Source organism: Anser brachyrhynchus, assembly GCF_964034855.1.
Source record: "Anser brachyrhynchus genome assembly, chromosome: 17".
Classification (NCBI taxonomy): Eukaryota; Metazoa; Chordata; class Aves; order Anseriformes; family Anatidae; genus Anser; species Anser brachyrhynchus.
Genome location: NC_137710.1, coordinates 11,692,055 through 11,717,025, shown reverse-complemented (window position 1 = coordinate 11,717,025; position 24,971 = coordinate 11,692,055). Strand labels below are relative to the sequence as shown.

The 24,971-nt window shown below is 37.3% G+C and overlaps 1 protein-coding gene and 1 long non-coding RNA gene across 30 annotated transcripts in view; one reads left to right on the top strand and one right to left on the bottom strand.

Annotated features, from left to right (window-relative positions):
* The window catches only part of CIT (citron rho-interacting serine/threonine kinase), a gene marked incomplete at its 3' end in the record, with an annotated part of 121,251 nt that overhangs the window by 31,763 nt on the left and 64,517 nt on the right, over positions 1-24,971 (bottom strand). For 25 of the 29 annotated variants that reach the window (XM_080559098.1, XM_080559100.1, XM_080559095.1 and 22 more), the window contains 13 exons: positions 19,682-19,787; positions 18,661-18,804; positions 17,208-17,327; positions 13,620-13,790; positions 13,296-13,355; positions 12,626-12,679; positions 11,281-11,421; positions 10,807-10,932; positions 7,828-7,923; positions 5,907-6,023; positions 5,349-5,458; positions 2,235-2,409; positions 664-861 (listed from right to left, as the gene is read on the bottom strand). In XM_080559098.1, coding sequence (XP_080415224.1) covers positions 664-861; positions 2,235-2,409; positions 5,349-5,458; positions 5,907-6,023; positions 7,828-7,923; positions 10,807-10,932; positions 11,281-11,421; positions 12,626-12,679; positions 13,296-13,355; positions 13,620-13,790; positions 17,208-17,327; positions 18,661-18,804; positions 19,682-19,787 — 1,618 coding nt within the window. The remainder of the gene's footprint in view (positions 1-663; positions 862-2,234; positions 2,410-5,348; positions 5,459-5,906; positions 6,024-7,827; positions 7,924-10,806; positions 10,933-11,280; positions 11,422-12,625; positions 12,680-13,295; positions 13,356-13,619; positions 13,791-17,207; positions 17,328-18,660; positions 18,805-19,681; positions 19,788-24,971) is intronic. The other 4 variants (XM_080559097.1, XM_080559088.1, XM_080559091.1 and 1 more) reach the window with 1 other exon arrangement.
* LOC308179276 lies at positions 7,931-10,884 on the top strand. Its single transcript, XR_013940316.1, has 2 exons — positions 7,931-9,238; positions 9,533-10,884. It is a non-coding gene; the product is annotated as an uncharacterized lncRNA (long non-coding RNA).

Here is a 24,971-nt window from a genome sequence, read left to right as displayed (position 1 = left end):
GAAAATATTTCTTACAATCAAGCACTGTGAAAGCATCTTTTTGTATTCAAGAGACAGCAAACAGCAGCATATAATTTAGAATTTTGTTTCCTGGGAGGGAAAGAGGGGGGAAGGAAGGAATATCTTTTTTCCTTTATATCATTCACACCTTACCAGAGACTGCAGGATACACATGACAATTTTTAATGAAATAAAATTAGGGTGGAATAAAATTAGGGTGTCGTTACCATTATTTTCATAGGATCTTTTTTTTTTCCAAAGCAAGTATAAAGCAGATTAACTCACAGAAAGAAATCATCATATCATTTATGATCATCAAGTACCTTCAAACTCGTGATAAATTATTTAAATAAGTAAATAAGAGAGCAGAACTCTGTCAATAACAACTTCACATGCAACTTTCACCTCATCACAAAGCAATAACGCACTTGCAAAGAGTCGAGCAGTTTTGGCACCAATCAACCACTACTAGGAAGCATACATATGGTTAAAGATAATAAGAGAAAATTTGACATTTTAGCCATTCCTGCCTCTATTAACACAAGGCATAATTCATGTCTTCTTCTGAAAATTAAAAAAATTATATAGTAAAAATCGATATTTAACCTCATTATGAAATGTGCACCTAAACAATTCTAATCGAGTGCCAATTTCAGGACTCACCGTGAGAGCTTGAATCTCTTCCTCTGCCTCAGCTGTAGTCTCCTCTAGTTCAGTTTTGGCTTCACGGAGCTGATTCTCCAGGGCTGTCCGTGCAGCCTGCAGCCCAGTAATTTGAGATTCCCGCTCCTGGAGTGTCAGCTGCAATTCCGTCAACTGCCTTTTGAGTTCCAGCTTTTGCTCTTCATGCTCTAGACCAACCTGAAGAATGCAAAAGCAGCATCCAGATATAAATTACTAACAAAGAAAATACAGGCGATGTAATCTCATTTCAAACCTCACTTTAGGATGACATTGCCGTTTCTACCCCAAAATCACATCTTCACAGATTGCTTAAGTGACTGAGAAGTCAAGGATGCAGCATTGCCTACTGCCTAATAAAAGTGACTACTTTGCTTTAAAAAAGATCAAAAACAAGATGGCATTTTGAAATGAAAATATGGGCACAAGAATACTTCCAGCTGTGACTCAAATATCACATATCAAATGTTGATATGAAAAGCAGAAAAGTTGAAGTGGTTTGTGATGACCTTTCTTCACTGAAGTTATATTATTTAAGAATCTTTACGCCTAAACATCAACACTAATCTTTATGTGCATGTAGACATCTAGATTCTTTTTGAAGAAACCAACCAAATCCCCTTGCTCTGGGTTTACTCAAATGGCTTCTATTCAAGGTTTTATTGAGGCATCCTCAGTGATAAACATGTCATTTCCAGAAATGGATAAGAAATGAACAAGCAGCAGAACAGATCTCAGTGCTCAAAATCAATTCCAAACCTTAATACCTTCTTCAGGCTGTTTGCTATCCCTTGTGAATCTTTCTGTTGTGCTGCAGATGCAAGACAAGCCCACTAGAAATCTTACAGTGGTCCCAACCAACTTCCGGCCAAACAAGGACACATGTTAGTCATCCAACCCTCTTAGCTAAAGGCAAAATTTCAGTCTTAGATGAAAATTAGTGGAGTGAGACTGGAGAAAGTAAAAAGAAGACCTGAAGTGGATCCAAACTAGTTGATACAAAACTAAAGAACTAAAAATGAAGCAAAGCTCCCAATTTATTTATTTTTTAAAAAGCATATTTTCATATTATTGTTAGTTTTCTCGAAAACTTTTGCAAAATGTGCATGAAGCGATACGTCTCCTGTGTTCTTATAGCACCTCTGTCGCACCGTTTGCTTTCTATTCTGTAGACTCTTATAGTAAAGCTGGTCACTTCACACAGCTAAGCTTTTATTCTCTACCCTGTTACCACTCTAGCTAGAAAACATTATAAGGATATTGTACAAAAAAAAAAAAAAAGACTCTGAGAAAGCAAGATGATCTAAAAGCTTAATACTTACTGTAATGAGCAATCTTTTTTATTTTGTTTTTATTATTTTTTCATTAAAAAAATAATAACCTCGGGGGAGGAACATACTGCTAGATTATAATAAATAATTACATCTTAAAAAACCATTATTAAGACACACAGAACTACGACAAGCTTATTTCTAGTTGTTACTATAATAGTCCAAATGGGTTACATTAAAGCAAATGGAATACATTGGGAGGGATTAAACCCAAGCCTTCACCTCTCGTAGCCTAGTCTCTAACTCCAGCAGGCGGTTCTTGTCAGTGTGATCTTGGTGACTCATCTTCTCCAATTGTTCCTCTAATTTTCGATTCTGGGCCTCTAACTTTCCAGCTTGTGTTTCCAAGTAGAACTTCTGTTGCCTGAGCTCTGAAATCATCTCCTCCTGGGCTTTCCTGACAAGTGAAAAACACAAGTGACAAACATGAAATGTCCTTAAAATATGTCCTTTCACTGGACTGAAGTATGGAAGAACACACCACAAGCTGCCTATTAAGCAGAACAGTTAAGTTAATAGCCTAAATTCTACACCCTTGTATGAAAGTAAGTCAGCTCCATTACTATCTGCAAAACATCCACATACTAGTGGATTCACTGACATATGCCCAGAGCACTAATATTTCATATTTGCAAGTTGCACAGAAAAATAAATTCTACATGTGGCTGTCTACAACAGTATTTAAGCTGTACTTAATTGCTTTCATTTCACCAATTCCTTGTTATGTAGTTTCCTACACAGGAAAAATAAATGCTAAGAATAGTTGTTTTCACATGATATATTTCCATGAGATAAGAGAAATCCTATGGTTTACGTTTTTTTTGGAGGGGCGTTTAGTTTGTTTGTTCTTTAAAGCTGTAATGGACCCAGAACAAGTTCTAAACTTGACCTACATTGAAGCAAAACTTTGTTGTCTCTGATCAAAGTCTCCATCTATAAAGTGAATGAAAATAATTACTTGTGTGCATAAGAATTTTGAGAGCCCGCAATGTCTGCTAAAAGCAGCAATTAGAATTTTAAATGCATATCCTCATGCATAACAAACAAACAAAAACCACCCCTACGTTATTTACAACTCCTGGAATCATTTTATCATGCATTGGAAAATTCTGCCTCAGGGTGCTTTCTATTTAGAAATCTCACAAAGCTTTACATACATTAATGAATTAATATTTTAAGAAGTTCACTGTGAGATAAACTGTTATTAATCCAATTCCAGAGAAATTATGTGGGTTGCCCAAGATCAAATGGGAAGACTTAACAAAACTAAAAATGGAACTTGTCTTCTGACTCACATTTTTGTGCTTTGCACACAAAACGCTAGTCACTTTTTTTTTCCCCCATTTTCTCTCTCTTTTTTCTTTTTATTTATCTCTACAGACTATTGGCAGCAAGAGCTCTCAATAATCTGTTATTTTGCTTTCTACTGTTTCCTGGGCTGCCTGCTCAGGTACTCAGATACTGGCAGAACAAAAGCTAACCAAGTTCCACAAGCCTTTGAAGGGTTTAATCACTAGTTCATCTCTTCAAACATGCTCAGATTAGCTGTGGCTTTTGTAGATTCAAAATGAAGTCCAACAGATTTATACATATTCACCACCACAATTCATAAAATAAGCAGAAACTCACTAGCTATCTGCATATATAAACTTGGGCATAATAAAGCATTTTTTTCTTAAAATGCTGTTGATTCTGTAAATATCACCTACCAATCCTGCAAAATTACGTTATTTGACAATATTTCTTACAATAAACTATTCAAAGTCATATTTTAAAGCATTATTATATTTTTTTCTTGTTTTCTATTCATCTCAAGGAAAGTGGCCTGCTGTCAGAGGATGCGTCTAGCTCAGCTGAGTTCTTACACTCAGTTCAGCAGCAATGACGACTCTGCATATCCTTCCCAGGTACATGTTGAGACACTGCTTGTGTTTTATTTCAGACTGAAGGTAAGTTATGGCTTTTGCCACCTTGACAGATTTCCTGGGTGATAACTAAAAGTCATCTGGAGCATAAAGCAACTCAGTTAAATTTTTCAGTTACTTCTGTGGTTATTTTTGGCTGTTCAAGCCAGAATAACTTGCCAGATATTTGAAATATAACAAAAATTGGAGCTACTACAAATCTGGAGGCATAATCAGCACTGAAAAGATCAAAAACAAAACAACTCTGCGCCAAAATTCAATCTTGCTTGATTCTATTCAATATTATAAGTGAATCTGTCCAAGAGCTGCCCACAGAGATACTGCCTAACATTGCATCCAGCAGCTGATGGACACTGAAAACATTTATGCAGACAGCCAAACATGATGAATCTCTTAACTCAGTAAGAGCATATACTACTTTAGCACTATCTCGCAAGGCATATCAAACAATCTGTGCTTTTTCCTGTACTTGAAGTAGAAAGTCTACATCATTTAGGAAGGAAAAGCATTTTAAAGACAATAAGGAAACTAAACTAAAATGAAAAGCAAAATGAAGTTCAAATAGACAGGAAGGTCTGACACAAAAGAGAAAAGGTCCAAGATTTCTCCTCTGTGTTAATAAATAAGAAAAATTCACAAGAATAATTGCTGATGACACAGCAACACAAGATGACATTAGAGCTTGTCCAGTAGTATCCCCTAAAACACTGAACTATTACACTGGTTGTTGATGAGAAAACTAAAGAGAGGCTCAAGCTGAGAGAACAACAAATATATTCAAGTACTAGCTGAGTTATGTAGAAAAAATGAATTGAAACATCATTCTGAAGTTGAAGCTGAGATATCTCCTGCTCCACATTATTTCTGCCCACTGCAGTAAAAAAGATCTCTCTTGCAAACAGCAATTCAAAAACATACAGGAAAACTCTTGGCTTAAAATCTAGTTTTCATTTTGTCTTCTCAGCCATTGATTGGGTGGGACAGAATGTTTACAATGAAAGGTATGTAATGTTTTCAATTTCAACACTGAGTAACTTCCACAGGAACCCAGGAAAATATAAATATATTAACAATATACATATTAAAAAAGGAATATATGCTTCTATAGAGGTTAGACATTTAATGTATTGGTATTCATTTAATGTTTGGTAAACCTGCATAAAGCACCAACCTCAAGAAAGACTCCAAAGTGGACACTGTAATACAAATCAGTTTTGCTTGTCGTTTCGGAAAACACAAAATAAGCAGAGAACCAAAACTATTTGAAGAACAAGCACATTTTCTGCATTACAGGAAAACAAGCAAGGAAGCACAACAAGCCTGTAACAAAGAATCACTTTAACGTTTTCAGAACAGATCTCACTGAGAAATGTTCAGCAGTGACCAATATGATAGCAGTTGCTGTACTTACATGTTCCTCTGGGTAAAAAGGCTGCTATTTGCTGCCAGTTTATTGGCCTCAGACAATTCCACTATTCTTTGCTCCAGTGACCTAATCTTTGAATCCATTGCATTGATCATCTGAAACAGAGCAACGTGCCTTTGAGACTGCACAACGAAAGTGATTTTAAAAGCAATGTTTAAAATTAAACAAACAAACAAGTCTCAGAATTTCCAGAAACAAAAATAAAAGAATATTGATCGAATAACCAAGAAAAATAGTATCACAGATATAGTCACTGGAGATGTTTGCTGCTGCTTTCCACTGCTTAAATATTAGGGAAAAACAACCATTATTTCGTCAGTGCACAAAATGAGTGGTATACAACAACTTATGCAGCCACTTTCAGAAAATATTCTTGAAGATTCCTTGTAAGAAAATCAACATCTTTTAAAATAGCTTTTAATCAGTACATTTCCTTCAAGACAGGAGCAATGAGAAACCTCTAACAAGATTATCTTGCTTAGAAATCACAGCCTCAAAAAGCTACTCTTCAAACACTTTGATTTCCAATTCAACTACACATACCGCCTTCTGTTCAGCCAGGACTTTACATTTCTCACGTGCTTCTTCTTCATGTCTTCTGAGCATATTCTCAAGTGCTTCCTTATCAGCAAGATCTTTCTTCATCTGATTTTCCAAAACCTAAATGAAGATATTTCTTTTGTCTAAATTATATCCGTTTCACTGGGCAGAGGGCAAGCAGAGAGAAAATCATCAAGAAAGACAGAATTTTTAAGGAATTCATCACATCTCAAGCAACATTAGACCCAGGATGCAATGGCATGAAACCCTGGAACAGCAAACTCCAAAAAAGAATGCTCCCTCAGCTACCTCGGAAGACTGAATTTAATGATGGTGTTTTATGAAGACATGAGACACTAAATAATAATAATAATGTATAATCTATGTTAAAGAAATATTCCAGGCTACTGCAACAGAAAACAAATTAAAAAACCCGTACCCCAGTGTGTAAAGCAGAGGAGGTAAAGAATTGTGCATCCTTTGGTTGCCCTAACAACATGGCTCAAAAGTGATTTTTAAGTTCTGTAAATATGCATGAGAACGTAACTGAGACCCCATGAATTCTTCAGGTCAGAGACACCTAATAGAAGAGCTAAGATTTCTTTTTGTGACACAAACACCTGTCATTAGGAATGGGACTGAAGTAAATTAACTGTCTTATTCTTCTCTCTCTCTTTTTTTTTTTTTTTAATAATAAGGTATGTGTGTTCTGTACACAAGTCCAGAATTTTAAATCGGTTGTTAAACTGAATGTCATTTCCTTCAAGGACAGTTTTCAAAGGCACAAAGAACTGTTATGGACATGACTCTTATTAGAACTTATTTAATCAGTATCTCTCAGGATACTCTTTAATGTCCCAGTTATAAACATTCAGTGTCTTGAAATGCTTTTATCTAGCTTCCTGATCTCCTACTAAACCCTATATCGTATGTTTCCATAAATCACCATCTCTCTGTCTCTCTTTCTTTTAACTTTTTTCCCAAGCCCTATCTTGTTCTCCAGTTTTTATGTCAGCATTTCTCCTTTCCCCAAGATCTACTTCTACTTCCTCTTGCTTTCTGTCACCCTCCTCTCATTTCATTACTGAACAAACATGCTCTGATCTGCCAGGAAATCTTCTTTCTTTTTTTTGTTTTCCCATCATGTTTCTCCCACAGAAATTCCTTCTTTCCTCTTAAATACTACATCCTCACATATTTAAGCTAAAATGTAAAAGCCAAGTCCTAGGTAAATGTAATAGAGAAAAATCGCTGAAAATAGATTATTTTTAGTAGAAACAAAGATCCTTACAAAATGCATTTACAGGCTGACGCACTGTAGGTTCTATAGAAAAATCCTTAACTACAGCACATACTCCCATTTCCCGATTTGTTTTTCCTAGTTTTAGATCGTGTCTATAATTCTATTTCTAACTGTATGTTAAAGTCTTATGCTACCCTGGAAAAGACAAAAACAAAGTGGGTGGTTTCTGTGGATTCTTGGCAGATGTTACAGCTCCAAGAAGATGGAAATTCAGAAACGCTCTATTATTTACTTAATTTAAAACTTGCAGGTAGGCTGTGTGAATACTCTTAAATAAATCAGAAAATCATCAGTAGGAACTGAAATCTTTTTCAGGATGATAGATCCAACACCATTAAGAAAGAATTATTTAGTCAGCAACAAACAAGTTACAATCAGCAACCGGTTTCTGTAATTCTGATTTCAAATGCCACCTGTTCTAATACAATGTTAAAAACAGATGAGGTATAATAACATGGACTAGAAGAAAAACTCACTCATATTTCACTAATCTCTCTGAACATTTCAGCAGCAGTAAGCAAGAAGGCAACTCATAAGACAAAGCAAAGCCTAAAGGCAACAGTTTTTCCCTGAACCCATTCTAACCACAAAAGCTTGTAGGAAGGTAAGAAGATATTTTACTTTGAGTTTTTCCTCATAGAATTGCTCCTTTTGTTTCAGCTGCAACTCCAGATGTTGTGCTGCGATCTGAGCCTCACGATGCTTTTCTTCCAGCTCCTAAAAGCAGCAGAGATTCATATTCAGACATAGAAATAGGTGTTCTGCATACGGGTTGCACAGGTATTGCATATTTGTTGTCATTTTTAAGACTCCCCACTATGAAAATCTCTGGACCATGTCTGTCATAGTTAAATGACATGAGAGCAGCATGTGATCAGTTTTAAGCCTTGCATATTGCTGCTGACCCATCCACTGCAAAGCCAACACACTGCTAAAGACAACGATTTCTACTTGCACAATAAGAATTTGTTTCCCAGTACCTTATTCCCAAAGACAGGCCAAGCATGTTTTATGAAAACAAGCGGTTATAAACACTTTATAGCCGCAGTGGCATCACAGGAAGTTCAGACCTATTTTTATCAAGGTCTCTCACTCGTTTTCTCACAGAAGGACTCAATAACGGGGTATTGCTGTCTCTGCTTTTCATTCTATATTCATAGAGTGGGAATAGTATTTACTTTGCCACATTTCTCAGATGAGTGTTGTCAGAATAACTGTTTATAAATTGCTTTGAAAATGAGAAGTACAGGATGCAGTACACATAGTAGATGGTACCAGAGTATTTTTAACCTCTTTACCTCACAGCTGATAGTTTTAGCTGTGCACAGTAAGGACTTAGATAATTCTGCATCTCCAAAATTAGCTATTTTAGTACGAGGAACATTCTGCTGTCTGCATATATTATTGGGGATTTATCTATAAACACCTTTCAACATGACACCTCACAAAAGCTGAGCTTAGAGCTTTATGCTCCTTCATTTTCATATTTGCCATCCTAACAATTTCTTTAGTACAACAGGCAGATCCAGGTCTGTCATTCACTACCACTGGGCTGACTGTTGCACAGACAAGTTCAGGTTTTGGGATGCATCCAGGTCTCCTGCCTACCCCCACTACTGCACAGCACAGGACAATTTCCTGATATTTCTACTCGAGCATTTTCCATATTCTCTCTTCCCTCCCTCATCCTGAGAGCATACTAAGACTTCCTCGCTCCAGTAATTGCAGTAGACCTCCTTTTCCAGAAGTGAAAATCAAAAAGGAGGTTCACCAAAAGTAGGTCATCTACAGTGCCTGGTACCCGACACTTCTGCAAGGAATGGAGATTGCTGCTTTTTGCAATTGAAATACGTCTCCCAGCAACAAGAAGGACAATTCACCTCCCCCGGAAGCCCACACGTTTCAGGTCCTGGCATAGAATCAGACAACCAGATCAGCAGCAGCTTCAAAGCTACCAGCATCAGACTGCTCATATTGTAGAAGATTCACCAGCTTCTGAAGTGGCACTTAACAGCCAGTGTGGGCTTAAAAGGTAATCTCTAACCGTTCCAGTTCTCACTGTTCCCTATGTAGCTGTAACTTTCAATTGTTATTAGCATCATAGCCATGATCTACAATTTCAAGTAGTATCTTCCCTAACTTATTTCTTACTTCTTATTTAATTCTCTACAGACAGATCAGCAAGTCTTATAAAGTATCACTGAAGGAGTCGTACAAAAAACCAATCCAACTTATTCAACGATTTCTACCTTATTCTATACAATTCTATTTAGTTTTATTCTGTATTGCCAGCTCCTTTGCTATCTTTCTGTTCTTTCTATACCAGGAAATGTCAGAAGTGTTTGAGGAGATCACCGTGAGGGAATGAAGAGTCCAGAAGTGGAGGAAAAAAAGGTATTACCCATGGCTCCCAAATCCGAGATGCAAGGGATTAGGAAAGACTGTCCAACATTCTGTCACAAGTCCATTGAAACTGTCTATGAGAACTGCTAAACATATCTCATGGAGTAAAACAATTAGTTAGGTATTTCTGCATTCCCTTCCAGATTTCCCTCCACAGAAAACCTAATTGAAACCAAGGAAAAATCCCCATATATACAAAAGAGGCTTATGAAACTATTTGAAGTTTTCCACTATTTCTAAATGCAAAGTTGTCTCTGTGCCCCAGTAAAGCCATAGTCTCCTACTTAGCAGGATGCATTCATGTTATCAAAACAATTTGAAAGAAACACCACCACCAAAGACCTGATTCTACGTTTTCTTGAGACCCTTCAGACATTCTGATGCTAAAATTTGCCTGTGCAGCTATTACTCAGAACATGCATGGGTCATACTTGTCCAAACATGGTTCTTTTATATGTTTCCATTTGGCCTTCCTCAGGCCTGTCTATGCTCAGGATTACTACCAAGAAAAAGTAATACCTTTTTGTCCTTATCATATTAGTAACATAGAAAGAAATGCAAATTAATGTAATTGCTCCAAGATTATGCTGCTTCTCCCAGGGAAGTAAAAGTATAAGAAACACCTTCTGTTGGGTTCACTGTAGACTCAAGTACCAACTCACTATAAAGTCTTAATAGATTTAGCAAGGAGAGAAACAAGAAATTGCCAACAGAGCTACATGGGTGAAAATGGATTCTTGACAAATATTATCTTTGGAGAAGAACAGTTTAGATGACTTATTTCTTTCTGCTACAAGGTATAAGCACTTCAAGTAGACTTGACCTCTAAATTCCTTTTGCAATTTAGTTTAAAATCAATGCATTTATTATTGCAGCGTCCTGTACAGTATCCTGTTCTGAAACAAAACATTAGGTAATTAATTAAAATACTGATAAGTTTACTTTAAGGTGCTTCTACTTAGATGATTAGAATTTTATAGTCTTAAGATTACAGGTACAGGAGTTAGTTTGTAACTAAAGGTGCAAACAGAATTTGCAAACTTCAGGTTTTCCAGTATTATTGTATACAAAAGCAATCCCTTTACCCTTTATCCAACAATTTCCACTTTATTCAATGCAATTCTGTGTCTTCTCTTCCTTTTTTACTCCTTTCTTACCAACTCTTACCCTTCATCTTTCATTTTCACCTCTGCTCACCAGAATTTTTTCCGCCATCTGTTGAATCTGTTGAGATTTAGTCTGAATATCTTCCTTTAGACGGTTTTCTCTTCGTTCCACAGTCTCTAATCTCTTCACTTGATTCTCCAGAGAATGGCGCCGCTCCTGCATAGCGATTATTAACTGTTATTTAGGCTAACCAACTTTGCATTACCACAGAGCAATGAGCTGTCTTTTATATTTGAAAACCTCATCATGGCTCAAATCCCTCATCCTAACCACAAGTCCTTATTGGCTCCTCACTGAAAATAAAATCAGCCTCTCAGTAAGTTTTCCTCAAATTAATTAATTAAAACTTTAATTAATATAATTAATTAAAAATGAATTAATGTCTAATGTCTCTTTCTTATTAAGAGTTACTACAGGAATACAAGTTGTTTACAGTCATCCAGATGAGGGTTCCCGGACACATCCCAGTAACTAATTTATACTAGCTTGACATTCTCCATTCACCTCTGCTTCAAGCAATTTCTTCTTCATGCTTTCATTAGAATCCTCCCGATTTTGCAGTTTCTCTAACTCCTTCTCAGCTCTCTCCTTTGCTTGACGGATATTCTGGAGAAGTTCTGTTGCCTCTGAGCTAGCCTTCACAGCCTAGGTCCAAAGGAAAAAAGAAAAATTATAAGAAAAACACACATACAAAAACTGTGTCGAAGTTCATAACCTCAAGATGGTCAATGTGCTGTCCAAAATTGCTACAGAACTTTGGCCTAGCAGTCTAAAATTAAGACAGCCTACAAACATGTTCAGGAACCCAAATTCTAATTTCTGTTACCTAATTCTTTTCTGTTTCACAAAAAAAAAAAAAAAAAAAAAAAAAAAAAAACAAAAAACAGAAAATCCAGATCTACATGTTTGTCTTGCTGTACTGCAATTTCTAGTTTTCACTGTGTATTAAGAAGTGTGCCCCTAAATTCAGTTCAAGTTTTTGCATAGGGCTCACAAAATATTCCTGCTAAAACATTAGGAAAATACCCTTTTGGCCTACTGATAATTGATAATAGAATTAACTGAAAGAGAAAAGGGGGATAAAACAAGTCTCCGTTGAAATATTAAAAATAACATTTCTAAATAGTTTTGACATCCCGTTCATATTTCAGACCACTAACCCTTGGAAATGCCCTTTCTGAGCAGCTGTCAAGGTGAGGATAAAGCTCTCTCGGTGAATTGTTATGCCAACCTCTTTCTTTTCTGCTAAAAGATACCCCCAAAAAGCATAACATCTAGAACAAACAGGTTCCCACATTGTTCTCACGGTGACTGATTGACCACAATTGCAAACATTATATCTAATGTACTTCCTTCAGCTTATATCACTGAAGTATTTTAATTCTGTTGTGAAGCCTTATCATTCAACCGTTTTACCATAAATAACTGAACTGGAAAGTGATTTTGCAATTAAAAGAGACTATGCTGGGAGACTAAATCAAATCCAACTTTTTTTTTTCTTTACACTAGTGAGCTAAAAAGATCTGAACACTTGTCTTCAGAAGCAAGGGACCAGTGCATTGCATACGGCACACCCAAGCTGGCCTTTCTAATTAGAATTTCTCTACACTACTCCAGTTCTGACTCAGCTTCATTTGTAAAAATAAACACTGTTGACATGTCTCAAGAACCAAAAGCATATTGAGAACACCAATGATTTCAGATACCAGTTCCCACCCCCTTTTCCTTATCATCCCCCATGCTATGACTAATTCTATTTTTGAGGATAAAACAAAGTGCATCCCTCCTCTGCATTAAGGTTTCACTGGAAAATCTCGTGGAAAATTCACTTTCACCACCCAGACATTACCTTTGTCAGCTTTTCCTGCAGCTCCTGGATTTTGGCCTGCTGCTCTGTGTTGATCTACAGTTAAATAGAAAGATTGGGGGGAAGGGAGGAAATGAGGACAGGAAAGGCGAGTGGTAAAACCAAACTGAGAAAATTCTCTTGACTTATGTATGATACCTTATTTATTTTAATTCACTTTCTAAAAATCTTTGTTTCTCCCTATAAATTCCAACACCCAAAATGTCCCTTGGCAAATCCTCTCCCATTTTATTAACCTCTGGTTGATTTCATATTTTGGTCACCAACTAGATTGTTCAATGTGACAGAGCTATACTCAGCATTATTTTTATTTTTTATTTGCTATTTTCTATTTATGAACAAAACTCTTATGTATCACTAACCCAACGCCAAATTCAGATTAAACATAATGGCCTGTCTTTGCCTAGCTTGACAGCACAACCCATTAAGCACAGGACACCAGAACGGAGCTTTATATCAAATCAGAAATAACAATGAATCACACCAAGAACAAAAAATCCAGAAAAAAAAAGGGGCCGGGTGTGTGTGTGCAGGGAGAGCAGGGGGAGGATGTGAGGCTGTGCATGTCACCGGCTAATCAAAGACATTCTTGGTTTCTGTGCATAATACAAAATACCCAGGAAGCAAACTCCAGGACATTAAAGTAGCATACCTTCTCTAATTTGCAATACAACTCTCCTGCTTCACTTTTTCCTTGATCTTTAACCTGTAACTTAAATATAAAATATATAAAAGTCTCAGGAAAAGCTTTAGTGCACTGGTTTTCTACCTAGGCATCACCTCATGCAAATTAAACACAAGCAGTTACACAAAGCATTAATTATGCTGTTTCAAGAGTACAACCGAAAGACTTTTTGCATTAGTTGTACAATGCCACACTAATCTTTAGAGAATTCACATACAACTTGTGTGTGTAAAATAACACTAGAAAAGTAAGCAAGTATCAATCCCCCCCTCCCACAAAGCCTTAAACTACCTTTTGCAATTTGTTGTGACATTCAGTAGCTTTACGTTTAAATTCTTCAGCTGCCATTCGGGACTCTCTTAACTCCGACTCATAAAGATCACTACGCCTGCGAGCTGAAATCAGATCCTCTTCTAATTGATTCATCATCAGCCTCATTTCTTCTACTTGAGCTTGATATTCCTGTGGTTGCAGCAGAAGGGTAGGAAAAGGCATTACATTTTATAGGCAACAGAAAATATATGGAACAGCAGATCGCAGAATGTACTGTTTGCCTGATTGCAAACAAGAAGTCCATATAAAAACATGTAGAAGAAAAAGAAAAGTGTTAAATAAAACAATGAGAGCTAAATAAAAAAATATCCATCGTGTTCTGGTTTGAGTCTTTCCATTTTCAAGCTAATACCTCATAGAAGTTAAAAACGTTGCCTTTTTGTGAGTGGCTTCACTATAGAAACACATTTATCTTCATAAAAGTGATTAAAATTATTTATATTTCTGATCTGTGAAACAGAAACGTGCCTTTGAGCTGATGTCTCTACTAAATGCACAGATACTCCCTCAAGATATATTTTCCTCAGGCTAATAACATGATAATTACCACAGATCTGCAGTGTTTGGATAAAAGAAAAGAGGAGAAGCAGAGGAGTAGCAAGTATACTGTAGCTCCTAGCCATAAGTTATTTTCTCTTGACAGAGTTAAAGAGGAATGTATTGTTCTGTATGGGAAACAACCTAAATCAAATACTAAGATTTGTCTAAAAGATAGTAAATAAATAAACAAACACATTTCCCATAGAAGGTATTTGTCTATATAGACAAAAATAACGATTTGCCATGCAGGACACTGCAAGAAAGGGCATTTGGATGGGGAAGGTGTGAGAAGAATGTTTGAATTGATCATCTCAGTTGCGACTGGGTACTCAAACTGAAACGAGCTCATGGGATTGCTTTTTATATCTTCATTGGAAACACAAGTCCAGTCAGTATATCTTTTTTTAAAATTACTCTAAGCAAAAAGTATTTTTATAAAGCTAAGAACGAGTAGAAAATAAGCACATCAGGAGCTAGGGAAAAAAAAAAGATTTTGAAGAACTGACAGTGGGGGAGTCCACCTTTCTTTCTATTTTAATATCTTACAATATTCCTGACTACCCCCATATTCAAAAGACTAATTGTCTCGTGACAAACTCAAGTTTGTCATCACTCCTTCCAGACAGCCAGCTGCCTTCAACTAGATGAGTGATTGCTTCAACACTGACCCTAACGTCAGCCTGTGATTCTCTAGCAACACAAGGACCTTACGCTGCTGTTTAAATAAGTCGGGCCTTTAACAGATAGCTTTACAGACCATTACAGGGAGCGTGGCAGAAGGGGTCTTAGGGTTATAATCCCCGAACTTGCTCTGATTCACGAGGCAAACAGGAATTCTCTCTTTCCAGACAGTCTCTCTATGGATGATCTTATTTTCTTGCTGGAAGCAATTAGAGCCTTTTTATATTAAGTGAGCTCAAATACATTAGCTCAAAATTTGCTTCACACAATTACATTTGTGAATGAAAGAGACAGAATAGCTTGAAGGAATACATGGTCTGCTCAGAAATCATTATTTGTGAAGACTCTTCCTAAAATACTCAACTTTTATATCAGCAAACACTTGACCAAAGAATTACAGGTATGACTACAGTTGCCAATGTGAAAATTAGTGTTTGGGAAGGCAGAAAAATGGAAAGGGAGAAAAGAGGAAAGCAGAGATAATAAGTAATATTTCAATTTTTCTTGCTTCTTGATGTTTTCAAGACCATCTTTGATCAGGTCAGAAAAAAAGGCTTCATCACTCACTGAAGACAGAACGATACCTCTTGAATATGCATTGGTCTCAGTTTTAAAACCACAAAAATGCATTTAAGCACGTACTAATGGACAGGCAAAGCTCAGGACGTCTACCTGAAGCAAAACAAGTCACGGTAGCCACGTACAAATGAACAGACCATATGAATAGACCTTTCTAAAACTATAAAGATTCTGACACGTTATAAGTTGATCCATTTGTTCAGGTCTTCACCAAGTAATTACCAGTTAATGTTGAGATTAAAATAAATAAATAAATAAATAGCCACAACACTCTTCAAGTATCCCAGTGAAGTTGAACCTACCGTCCTGCCCTGAAAACACCAAATGCTTAATTACTGCTTTTGAAGGTTCTGATGTGCTCTGAGTTTTACTGGTTCTCGAGAGCTTGGGGTTTTCAACACCAAAACTCTAAAGGACTCATCTATCTCACCTCCCATTTCCCCCAACATAAAAATAATGATCCATGTCTTTACTGGCCAAGATCCACCTGCCGGTATGAGTCAGCAAAAACATTTCTGCATATCTTGTTGCGGTGTTATTGCACACAGGTTTCAGATAGCTCACAAGATCCCCCAGATATGAAAGTCTACAACATATTACAGATCCATTTGTTGACCTAAGCAGCATTTTTATGTCATTATGAATCTTCACAAGATAAGTTAAAAGATTCCGGGACAAAATATTTGATTAAAAAGTACTTGCATTAGACTCATTTAACAAAGAAAAAATATACTGCTCAACGATCTATTGATATTTATGATTACCAAAAACATTCAACATTTCAACATTTAAAGCAATTTTGCTAATGAAGCACCAGAACACAGAGTGATGAGATTTAGATCCCTTGTATTACATAAAAGAACCATCCAGAAGAATGCTCTAGAAGTCTTTGGAGGCCTGCTCCATCCAGGGGGTTGTTTTTGCATTTCATTACTTTTTACATAAGTGTTGCTCCTATCTGGAGAATTATTACCAAGGTTTCTGGGCTTCCTTGTCTCAAACACTATGAAATTAGTCTGTTAACATTTGTAAAGTGCTTTGAAGATGAAAACCAGCAGATAATTGCAAGAATTGTTTGAACTCCATAGCAAATTTCAATTTCTTTTTCTTAATATAATGTGTTAATTTACAAAACTGAATGGGTTCTGTCTTGTAGATTATTTTTAATCCTAAAAGTGTCCACGTCTGTCACCATATTTTCATTTAATTTTGACATTTTCTTCCTTATGAACAACACTATGGATTAATGAATTTTCACCCTTCTTCTGGTGGGATAAAATTATGAACACCTTTGCAAATGAACAGAGTTATGAAAGGCACAGTTAGACACCACAGATGCTATTTTGAAAGACTACTAATTAAGCATTTTAAATGGCCAGATAAAGAAAAAAAATTCAAGGCTAGTTCAGTGCTTTCCAAGGTTATGATTTATGAACTTGTTTTGAAATCTATAAAGCTTGACCATTTAAAGCTGACAGTTCATTTCTAATGCAGCACACTAGTAAAGCATTTCAGCTTTTCTCCTGAACTGCCTTTACAGACAAAGTACCTTTAGGACCAGGAAAAGAAAAACTGGAGGTTTGGAGTTTGTGCTTTCTTACGTAGCTTCCCATTTTGTTTAAAACACACAGACTGGGAGTCATTGCAGTTCACCAACATACAATGCAACCCTGACAACAGAGCTAGAATGTGCCAAGAGTGCCTATTTGTAGATAGCCACTCTACTCCCCAAAGAAGCAGGTCTACCTGTTCTTTGATCTCTTGCAGTTTTCGGCTCTGCTCTCTGATATCATGAAGTAGCTGTAGTGCCTTATCATCTTCCTGAGACACCTCCATCCGTGCCTGTTCCAGGCTTCGCTTTAAGCTCTGCAGAAAGTGAAATGTTCAAAATACAGTATTTTTTTTTTTCAGATAGCTGTATAATAAAGACTTTTAACTATGAAAATTCCTCTTTGACCATAGAGAAGCATCAAAAAAAAGGCAGCAATGATGGAACCATAAAAAAATTCATGGCCAGCGTGTCTTTTATCTGGATAGAAGCAGCCCATTTTATAAACAGCATTTACTACACTGAAATCTTAGTTCAAATCTCTACTTCCTCACATCAGTTTGGAGACAGAAACCAAACAGAGATCACAAAAGGCATCTATTATTGACAGAATTTATCCATCTTTTATCCAGAACTATTAATTCACAACCTAGATACAATTCTTCATCTTCATGTTACTAACAACCTTGTCCATTTTTCTTGTTACTGTTAAGTGAGTTAAATCCTTTAAATCATCGTTAAACTTTTACAAAGGACAAAATTGCTTCAATATCTCACCACATACTTTACCTGCAAATTTCGACAGAGCAGTAGTCCTCCTAACAACTGTGTATTAATCTTCACCAGAAAGACACAAACTTAGTTTTATTTATTTACTTATCTGGCATAGGAAAATCACTCAACCCAGTTTTAAGACATGCTTCCCAACAAACAAACCCATCAGAAATGCTTCTCAATTCTCTGAAGCAGTGCATTATCTGGATTTTTGTTCTTGCTAGGAGAGAGGAAACAGACTAATAAATCCAACTTAAAATACAAAGACTATTAACTGGAATGAAAATACCCTCCCTGGAATCATGCCAGGACCACTGGGCAGACGTTCCCACTCCTGTGAAAAGTGCCAAATGATATTTGAAGATACGGTTTTAAAGCCTCATTTTTATATTGTATCTGAAAAATAGCAGCTGTCCTAGCATCATCCCTGACGTTATGCTGAGGAACTCGATCTGTCTGTACTCAGAATACCATGGCTTGAGGCAACACCTTCATTTCCTAATCATCTTATTTGCCCTTGAAGACGTCTGTCTAGGTACTGATTAGGCCCCATCCTCTTCTGGCTAAGAAACCCGTAAGAAGCCAAACCCAAGTATGCTCTAGCACAGCTAGTAAGACAAAAAAAATAGATATTTTCAGCAAGACCAGAACATTGGTTATTCCTGTACATTTTAAGCAAATAAGCATGAAACAGAGTTTGAATAAAATTATCAAACAAGCCTCTGCAAACAATTTAGCACTCCATTTTCAACAGAGAGCCTCTTGCTTATTATCTTCTCTCCATCAAGTACCCTGCTGAAACCATGATGGAAGAGAAAGACAAAGACCACCAGATTTCAGGCCTTCAGAGGGGAAAGGACTGGTATAAGGGCTCACACTGCATTCTGTGATATATGTGGCCAGGTCCTGCTCCAGGAGGGATCGCTGGGTCTCAGAGGCTTTCAGTTCCACCTCCTTTTGGCTAAGTACAGCCTCCACCTCTGACACTCTCCGGTGCAACCGCGTCATTTCCTGCTCCATCTGCAATAAATATCAAGAGGTTATAAAGGGGTCTCCAAAAGCTTCGTTAATTGCTACTTTCAGAGCTCTGTTTGTCAGGAATTTGTCTCCAAGAGACCTCTAAGCTATATTTCTCCAAAAGGTGTTTAAATTCCAATACCATTGTCTCTGCTCCAGGAATGCACAGTTCTTCTTAAGGACAAGTAGTAAGTCTAAGTCACCCCATTCATTCAAGCTGCTTGTTCATATTCAGTCATTCTTCGAACCCCAGTTAGCAAAGAAGCCACAATCATTTTTCACCTGACTTGCAGAGATGGGTCACTTTAACCTTATCCCAAATCCATGCTGGACCAGGAGATGGTTTCCCCCCATCTCCTTGTCAGGAGCAAACGGTCAAATCCAGAACAGAGCAAGGAGAAAAGTAATTGAACTCTCATAAAAGTCTCAAACAAGCAGTGAGTTTCAAAAGACTCCACCAGATTCCCTTTATTGGAGCACAGCAACTGTTACAAGATGTTCACCGTAACCAGTGACGTGACAGCAGTTATATAAGCAGAAGCTGATGAGTTAGGACGAGAGAACCTCAGAACAGTGCTGCTGTAATTGTGCATATGACGAAGAAGAGGCACGGCCTGCAGGAAGCAGCAGTCGTCCGTGTCACGCTGAGAAAAGGACTGTTTAAAATCCAGAGCCGCTTCTTGTTAAGATAAAAGGATCTAGAGCAACAGCATGGCCTAAATTCATCTCCCTTCGTATTGGACAGGAAGCCACCTCACTGAAGGAAAAGCACTTTGCCCACCACGAATCTGGATGATCAGCAGCATCTGACAGATCCCTGGACATACAGTGGTTGCAGATTCCTTGAGCAATGGAGACGGTCAACTGCATAAATAAATACCTTGTGACACTTGTCCTGTGCGTCTTGGAGTTCTTTGCTCTTGAGAAGAAGTTTCTTTTCCATGGAGCTGACCTTGATGGGAGAGTCCACACTTGAAAAAACAGATCTAAAAGAGCAAAGCCAAACAGCATGTGAGTATGGGCAAAAGGTGAAGAAATCTGCATTTATGCAGCCTTGGTAAAGTCATCGGACACTTACACAACAGTTAGAAGAAAGGTGCAGCAACCACATGCTAACAGCTGTCATTTCAGATCAAACATACCATAAGACCTGATGATACTATATCATTATTAAATAATCCATGCATACTTTAGTTAAATATTAATATTTTCCATCAGTCACTTATGTTAGAGCACTAAACAATAAATCAGAGCCACATTTTTCTATAACTCTTGCACAGATTTTTAAGTGTAACAGAAACAAAGCTTTACAGTCAATTTAACCATTTTGGAAGGATAACGTTTTCAGAGTAGTGCTAATTTTTTGTACATAATTGTTAAACAGAATTTTAAAACTATAATTAAAATACAGGAGCCCTAAAAACTGTGTCACAATCTGCACCACAAGAAGGAGAATTTCATATCCTTAATTACCTTCCACAACTCAAAATAGAAGTAAAACCTTCCCAACCCAATTCATATTATCCCTATGAACTCAGTCAATATCAATGATTAGTCACACTCCAGAACTTCAGAGTTCCACTTAAGTTTTGTTTTGTTTTTTTTTTTTCCTATGAGACACAACTTAACTGTACTGCTCAAAACAAGTTGTCTCCAGAAAACAGGGAAAAATATTTACACTTTCTTAAGCTTCCTGTCTATCTGTGGCTCTACATTTAAGAAGATGACCATTTCTGTTAGTCTAAATTCATTCTAGAAAAGAATGTTTTGGAACATATTTTTAATGATTTGCAGTCTTAAATATGTACATTTTAGCAAAAAAAAATTAAGTACACACATCAAAACATAACTTCAAAAATCATATTTTCCCTCACATAAAGTGATTCAAACTAGATACTGAAGCAGTTAATGATGGAACCAGTGTTAACTAATATATAAAAACACAGAAGTACAATGAAGGTGCTAATAAAAGATCATACAGTCTGCCCACACATTGCTTTCTGCTTCTCCTGGCCATAGTTTGGTATGCAGCCAGTTATCCCCATGGAGAAAAATGAGCTTTGAGCAGCTCTCTGCATATAGCCACACACCCACACACAGCAGCAGTCTCTTCTTAACACCAAGGAAAGTTTGATTCCATCACCACCATTTTCTGAGAAAAAATCTATTCCTAAATCCAAATATATATGCAGCAGTCACAAAAAAAAATAAAATGATTTTTATGAAAATGGCAAACCAACATGTATGTATCAAAATAGATCTTCAGTACCACCACCTTAAGCTGTCATTAGGAAACACAGCTTTGATATTAGCAAACAAATACATCAAAATGCACCAACAGTGCCTTGAAAGTTCTAATCTTAATCATTTCTTCAGAAACCTAGTGTGGAAAAACTTAGAAGAAAAAGTCCTGCATGTCAGGCAATACTGATGTGGTCAGGACTTAATAAAAAAAGTTAGAAGTGAAAGCTTTTGTAAAGCATTCCTTTAGTCCTGGTACAATCAGTCCGATCTGTCAGATTATCATATTTAAAAATCAATTTATAAAGCGTGTCTATACTCCTACAGAGAAAAGGCAACCATCTGAGAAAGTTGCATATTAAATCCCTTAACAGCTGGGTGTACAAACAAGGCTAAAAATGAATAGTTGAGAAAAGCAGTCTAAAAATACAAATTAAAGCTCACATTAACTAAAAAAGACACTAAGGAATCTGCTTTAAAATATAAATCAAATATATGTAAATAGCTGCAAATGTATATTGAGACAAGTCTGGAAATCTTTTGATAATTAAAAGTTAGCTTTACAGGCCTGAACCGTACTGGCTAAAGCAAATTTTGATTTTAAAGAACTATAGTTTCAACACCAGCCATGACCTTTTTATTTTTTTCAAATCTGAGAGATTACCTAAGAAAACTCTAGTCAGTTCTCACAGAACTGATTTTATTTGTTGTTTCTATTTTACCTTCCCAAAGGGGCCCATTTTATTTGTTATTTTCCCTTATTTATTTTATTTGTTATTAAAGCAATCAAAACATTATAGTGCAGGCACCATTTTGCATTTCAAAAATACCTCCTAGCCAGCCAGCATAAAGCATCAGTGTGCACTGCAGCCCAGGAAGTACCAGGACAGATTCAGGCAAGAAGACCCAGAGCTCGCTCAGCAAAGACACGCTGCTCAGTCGCGAGGGATGGTTTTGGGACTAGACAGTACGCAACAGAATCGCGCTGACCGAAGTTTGAATTTCATGAGGTGACTCTAGAGGGAGCTGCTCCTCAGGGCTGGTGTCAACTTAGGAAGGAAGGAGAAGGATACAGACTAGAACTACAGTCTTTCCTTCCCATCCCTGTCTAAAGAGGGGAAGAAATCCCCTTAAAAATACACATCCTAGTAACACAACCATTTTCCTGCCATGAAAACAAGTATATCTTACCCCCAAGAGCAGCTGATTTCAGTTAGGATTGGACACACTGCTTTTAAGAGATATCCTTCCCCAGTAATACTTTCCTTTGTACAAATTATATTGGAACGACTTCATGAACATCCACATAACCTTCAAAGTATCAGAAAGGGGACAGAGAGAGGAAATCAAGAGAAACGGAAGAGTGATTAAATTAATAAGCCTTGTCATGGTGATATAAGCTCTCAACACAGCATGACAAGGTGGAAAATGCCCACCTTGCTGGGGCACTTGTGTTCTTCCTCAGTCAGCAGCAGCTCCGAAATTAAACACAAAGTCCAACATCAAAAGCCATGTTGGAAAGCTATCATCTAGGTTGGTACCGTCTCAGAGTATTTCATTTAATTAACTGCTACATCTGGATCAATTATTTTAGCACAACAGAGCAGTTTCTGCTGTTTCCTCCGAAGTGTGAAAAATAGATTAACAAAAGGTAACCAGCATACATCAACACGAACATTGCAATAGAAGATGGAAGAAAAAAAAAAGTCTATAGTACCAAGTGCTGATAGCGCTAGCTGAGCCAATTTACTTTCAAAGGAAGCACTGCCCACACGTCTAAAAAAACAAGTTAACTTACAGCTGATTATCTAGCGATTTCACAGCTAGATCAGCAACAGCCTCAACCAGCAGAGCTATCAGAAATGGTGCTAGTTGTGTAAAAGCGCCTCCAGTCTTAACATGGCTGAGGAGAAAAACATATCTGTATGGGAAAAGCTATAGGATGATTCTGGGGCACAGAACTCTCTTGAACCTCTCCTGTACATCTTACCTCTTACCTTCCTTTGTCCTTTTATGCCACTCTCAAGCTCCCAGCTCACCTGTGCTTCTTCCTGCTCACAATGATTGACACCATCTGTCCTAATCCTGGCCCCCACACAGCATGCCTATAATCTCATCCCCCATCCCTCATGCTCTATTCTTTTTAGCATTATACTCATCTGTACCTTCCGCCCCCTCGTAAATGCTTGCTCAGGCCTAAAAAAAACAACCAAAACCAACCAGTGATACCATCAATCTGTGAATAGAGCAAGCTGAAGCAAAGCATATTTTCAGTTTGCTCGTCCTCTGTTTCCTCTCTAATCTATCTTTGGTGAAAGAGTTTACCAGAACCTACAAACTGTTGGATGAAATCAGTGATCTTTCCTTTTGGAGGAATGGCCTCATTTTAACTCTCAGTATCTGGTAATGACGATCACGAATCCACATCAATTCTGAAATAATTTTAAAAATCTTGAAAACTGCCACTTCTTATGATTCTACAGAAAAGATCTGGGCCATCTACCATAGCCTTACAAACCACTTACAAGAAATATTAGGATTACATTTATTCTCTTCTGAAAGATAATTTTGAAAAAATTTGAAAAATTTTTTCTGAAAGATAATTTTGAAAAAAAAATTTGGCTGGGGTACTAGTCCCACTGCCGGCCGTGCCTATGAATATCTCTGAGTTCTGGTTTATTTCGTATTAACCTAATTTTTGTATCATAAGTAGTCAGGGCCCTTCAGTTCTTTACTCCATGTAAGAGACAACAGAGACAGGCAAAATTTTACATCATAAACTACTTTTTGTTAGAGTTTTATTATTGTATATTTGGTTAGTCCTGGATCTATAATGTATTTTTTGTATGCCTTAGGGCTTCTGCTAGTCACCTGCAGGGGACAAGAGTAATTTTCTTTCACCACCTGATGCATAATTCTAGCATCTAAGGGTTTTTCTCACTTGTTCTAAGTGCTGGAATCAGCTACAGTTAGGGACAGGAAATAAGGTGGGGCCAGCTTTTAATGGAATTAAACTCGCAGTTGCCTGTTATCTTGTCACAGTCACATGCTTGCAGCCAAACCGGCAGCCAGACAAGTATTTCTCTCCCAGATCAAGAATTCTGAGGCTGTGATGGGAGGAGTTAGTTGGTTCCCCACAGCCTGATCCCATTTAGAATCATACTGGAGATTTATTTAACAAACACTCTAGTACAGGAACCTATGGCATAAGCAATGCCCTTGATTTCATAGAATGGTTTGGGTTGGAAGGGACCTTCAAGATCATCTCACTTCAACCCCTGCCATGGGCAGGGGCACCTCCCACCACACCAGGTTGCCCAAAGCCCCATCTAAGGTGGCCTTGGGCACCCCCATGGATGGGGCATCCACAGCTTCTCTGGGCATCCTGTGCCAGTGCCTCACCATTCTCATAGGAAAGAATTTCTACCTAATGTCTAATCTAAATCTTCCTTTTTTCAGTTTAAAGCCATTCCCCCTTGTCCAATCACTGCACTCCCTGACAAAGAGTCCCTCCCCAGCCTTCCTGTAGCCCCCTTTAGGTACTAGAAAGTTTCTATAAGGAATTGGAAAATCACTATTTCCCTTGATTGCTTCCTATGACCCATTATTGTCGTGCCTTTTGCTCTTCTGTTTGCTCTCACATTTGTTATAGGGCCACAAATTCTTCCTAGAACTCTTGGTACAGGACAACACGCAGAATATTTTCATTCAGTGGACCCTTCTAAACTACACATTGACTATATAATTTCTGGCAACAGGTCTAAGTGACTTAGGTGAACCCTTCTAACACTAAGTGGTTAGGAGAAAGAAGATTATGGGAAACAAGAACTTTTTATGCTTCTGTCCAGTTTTTTGAACTGTCCTTTCCCTAAAGGAATTGAAATTCCTACCTCTACTGTAGCTCCTTACCATCCAATGAACAGGGTTTA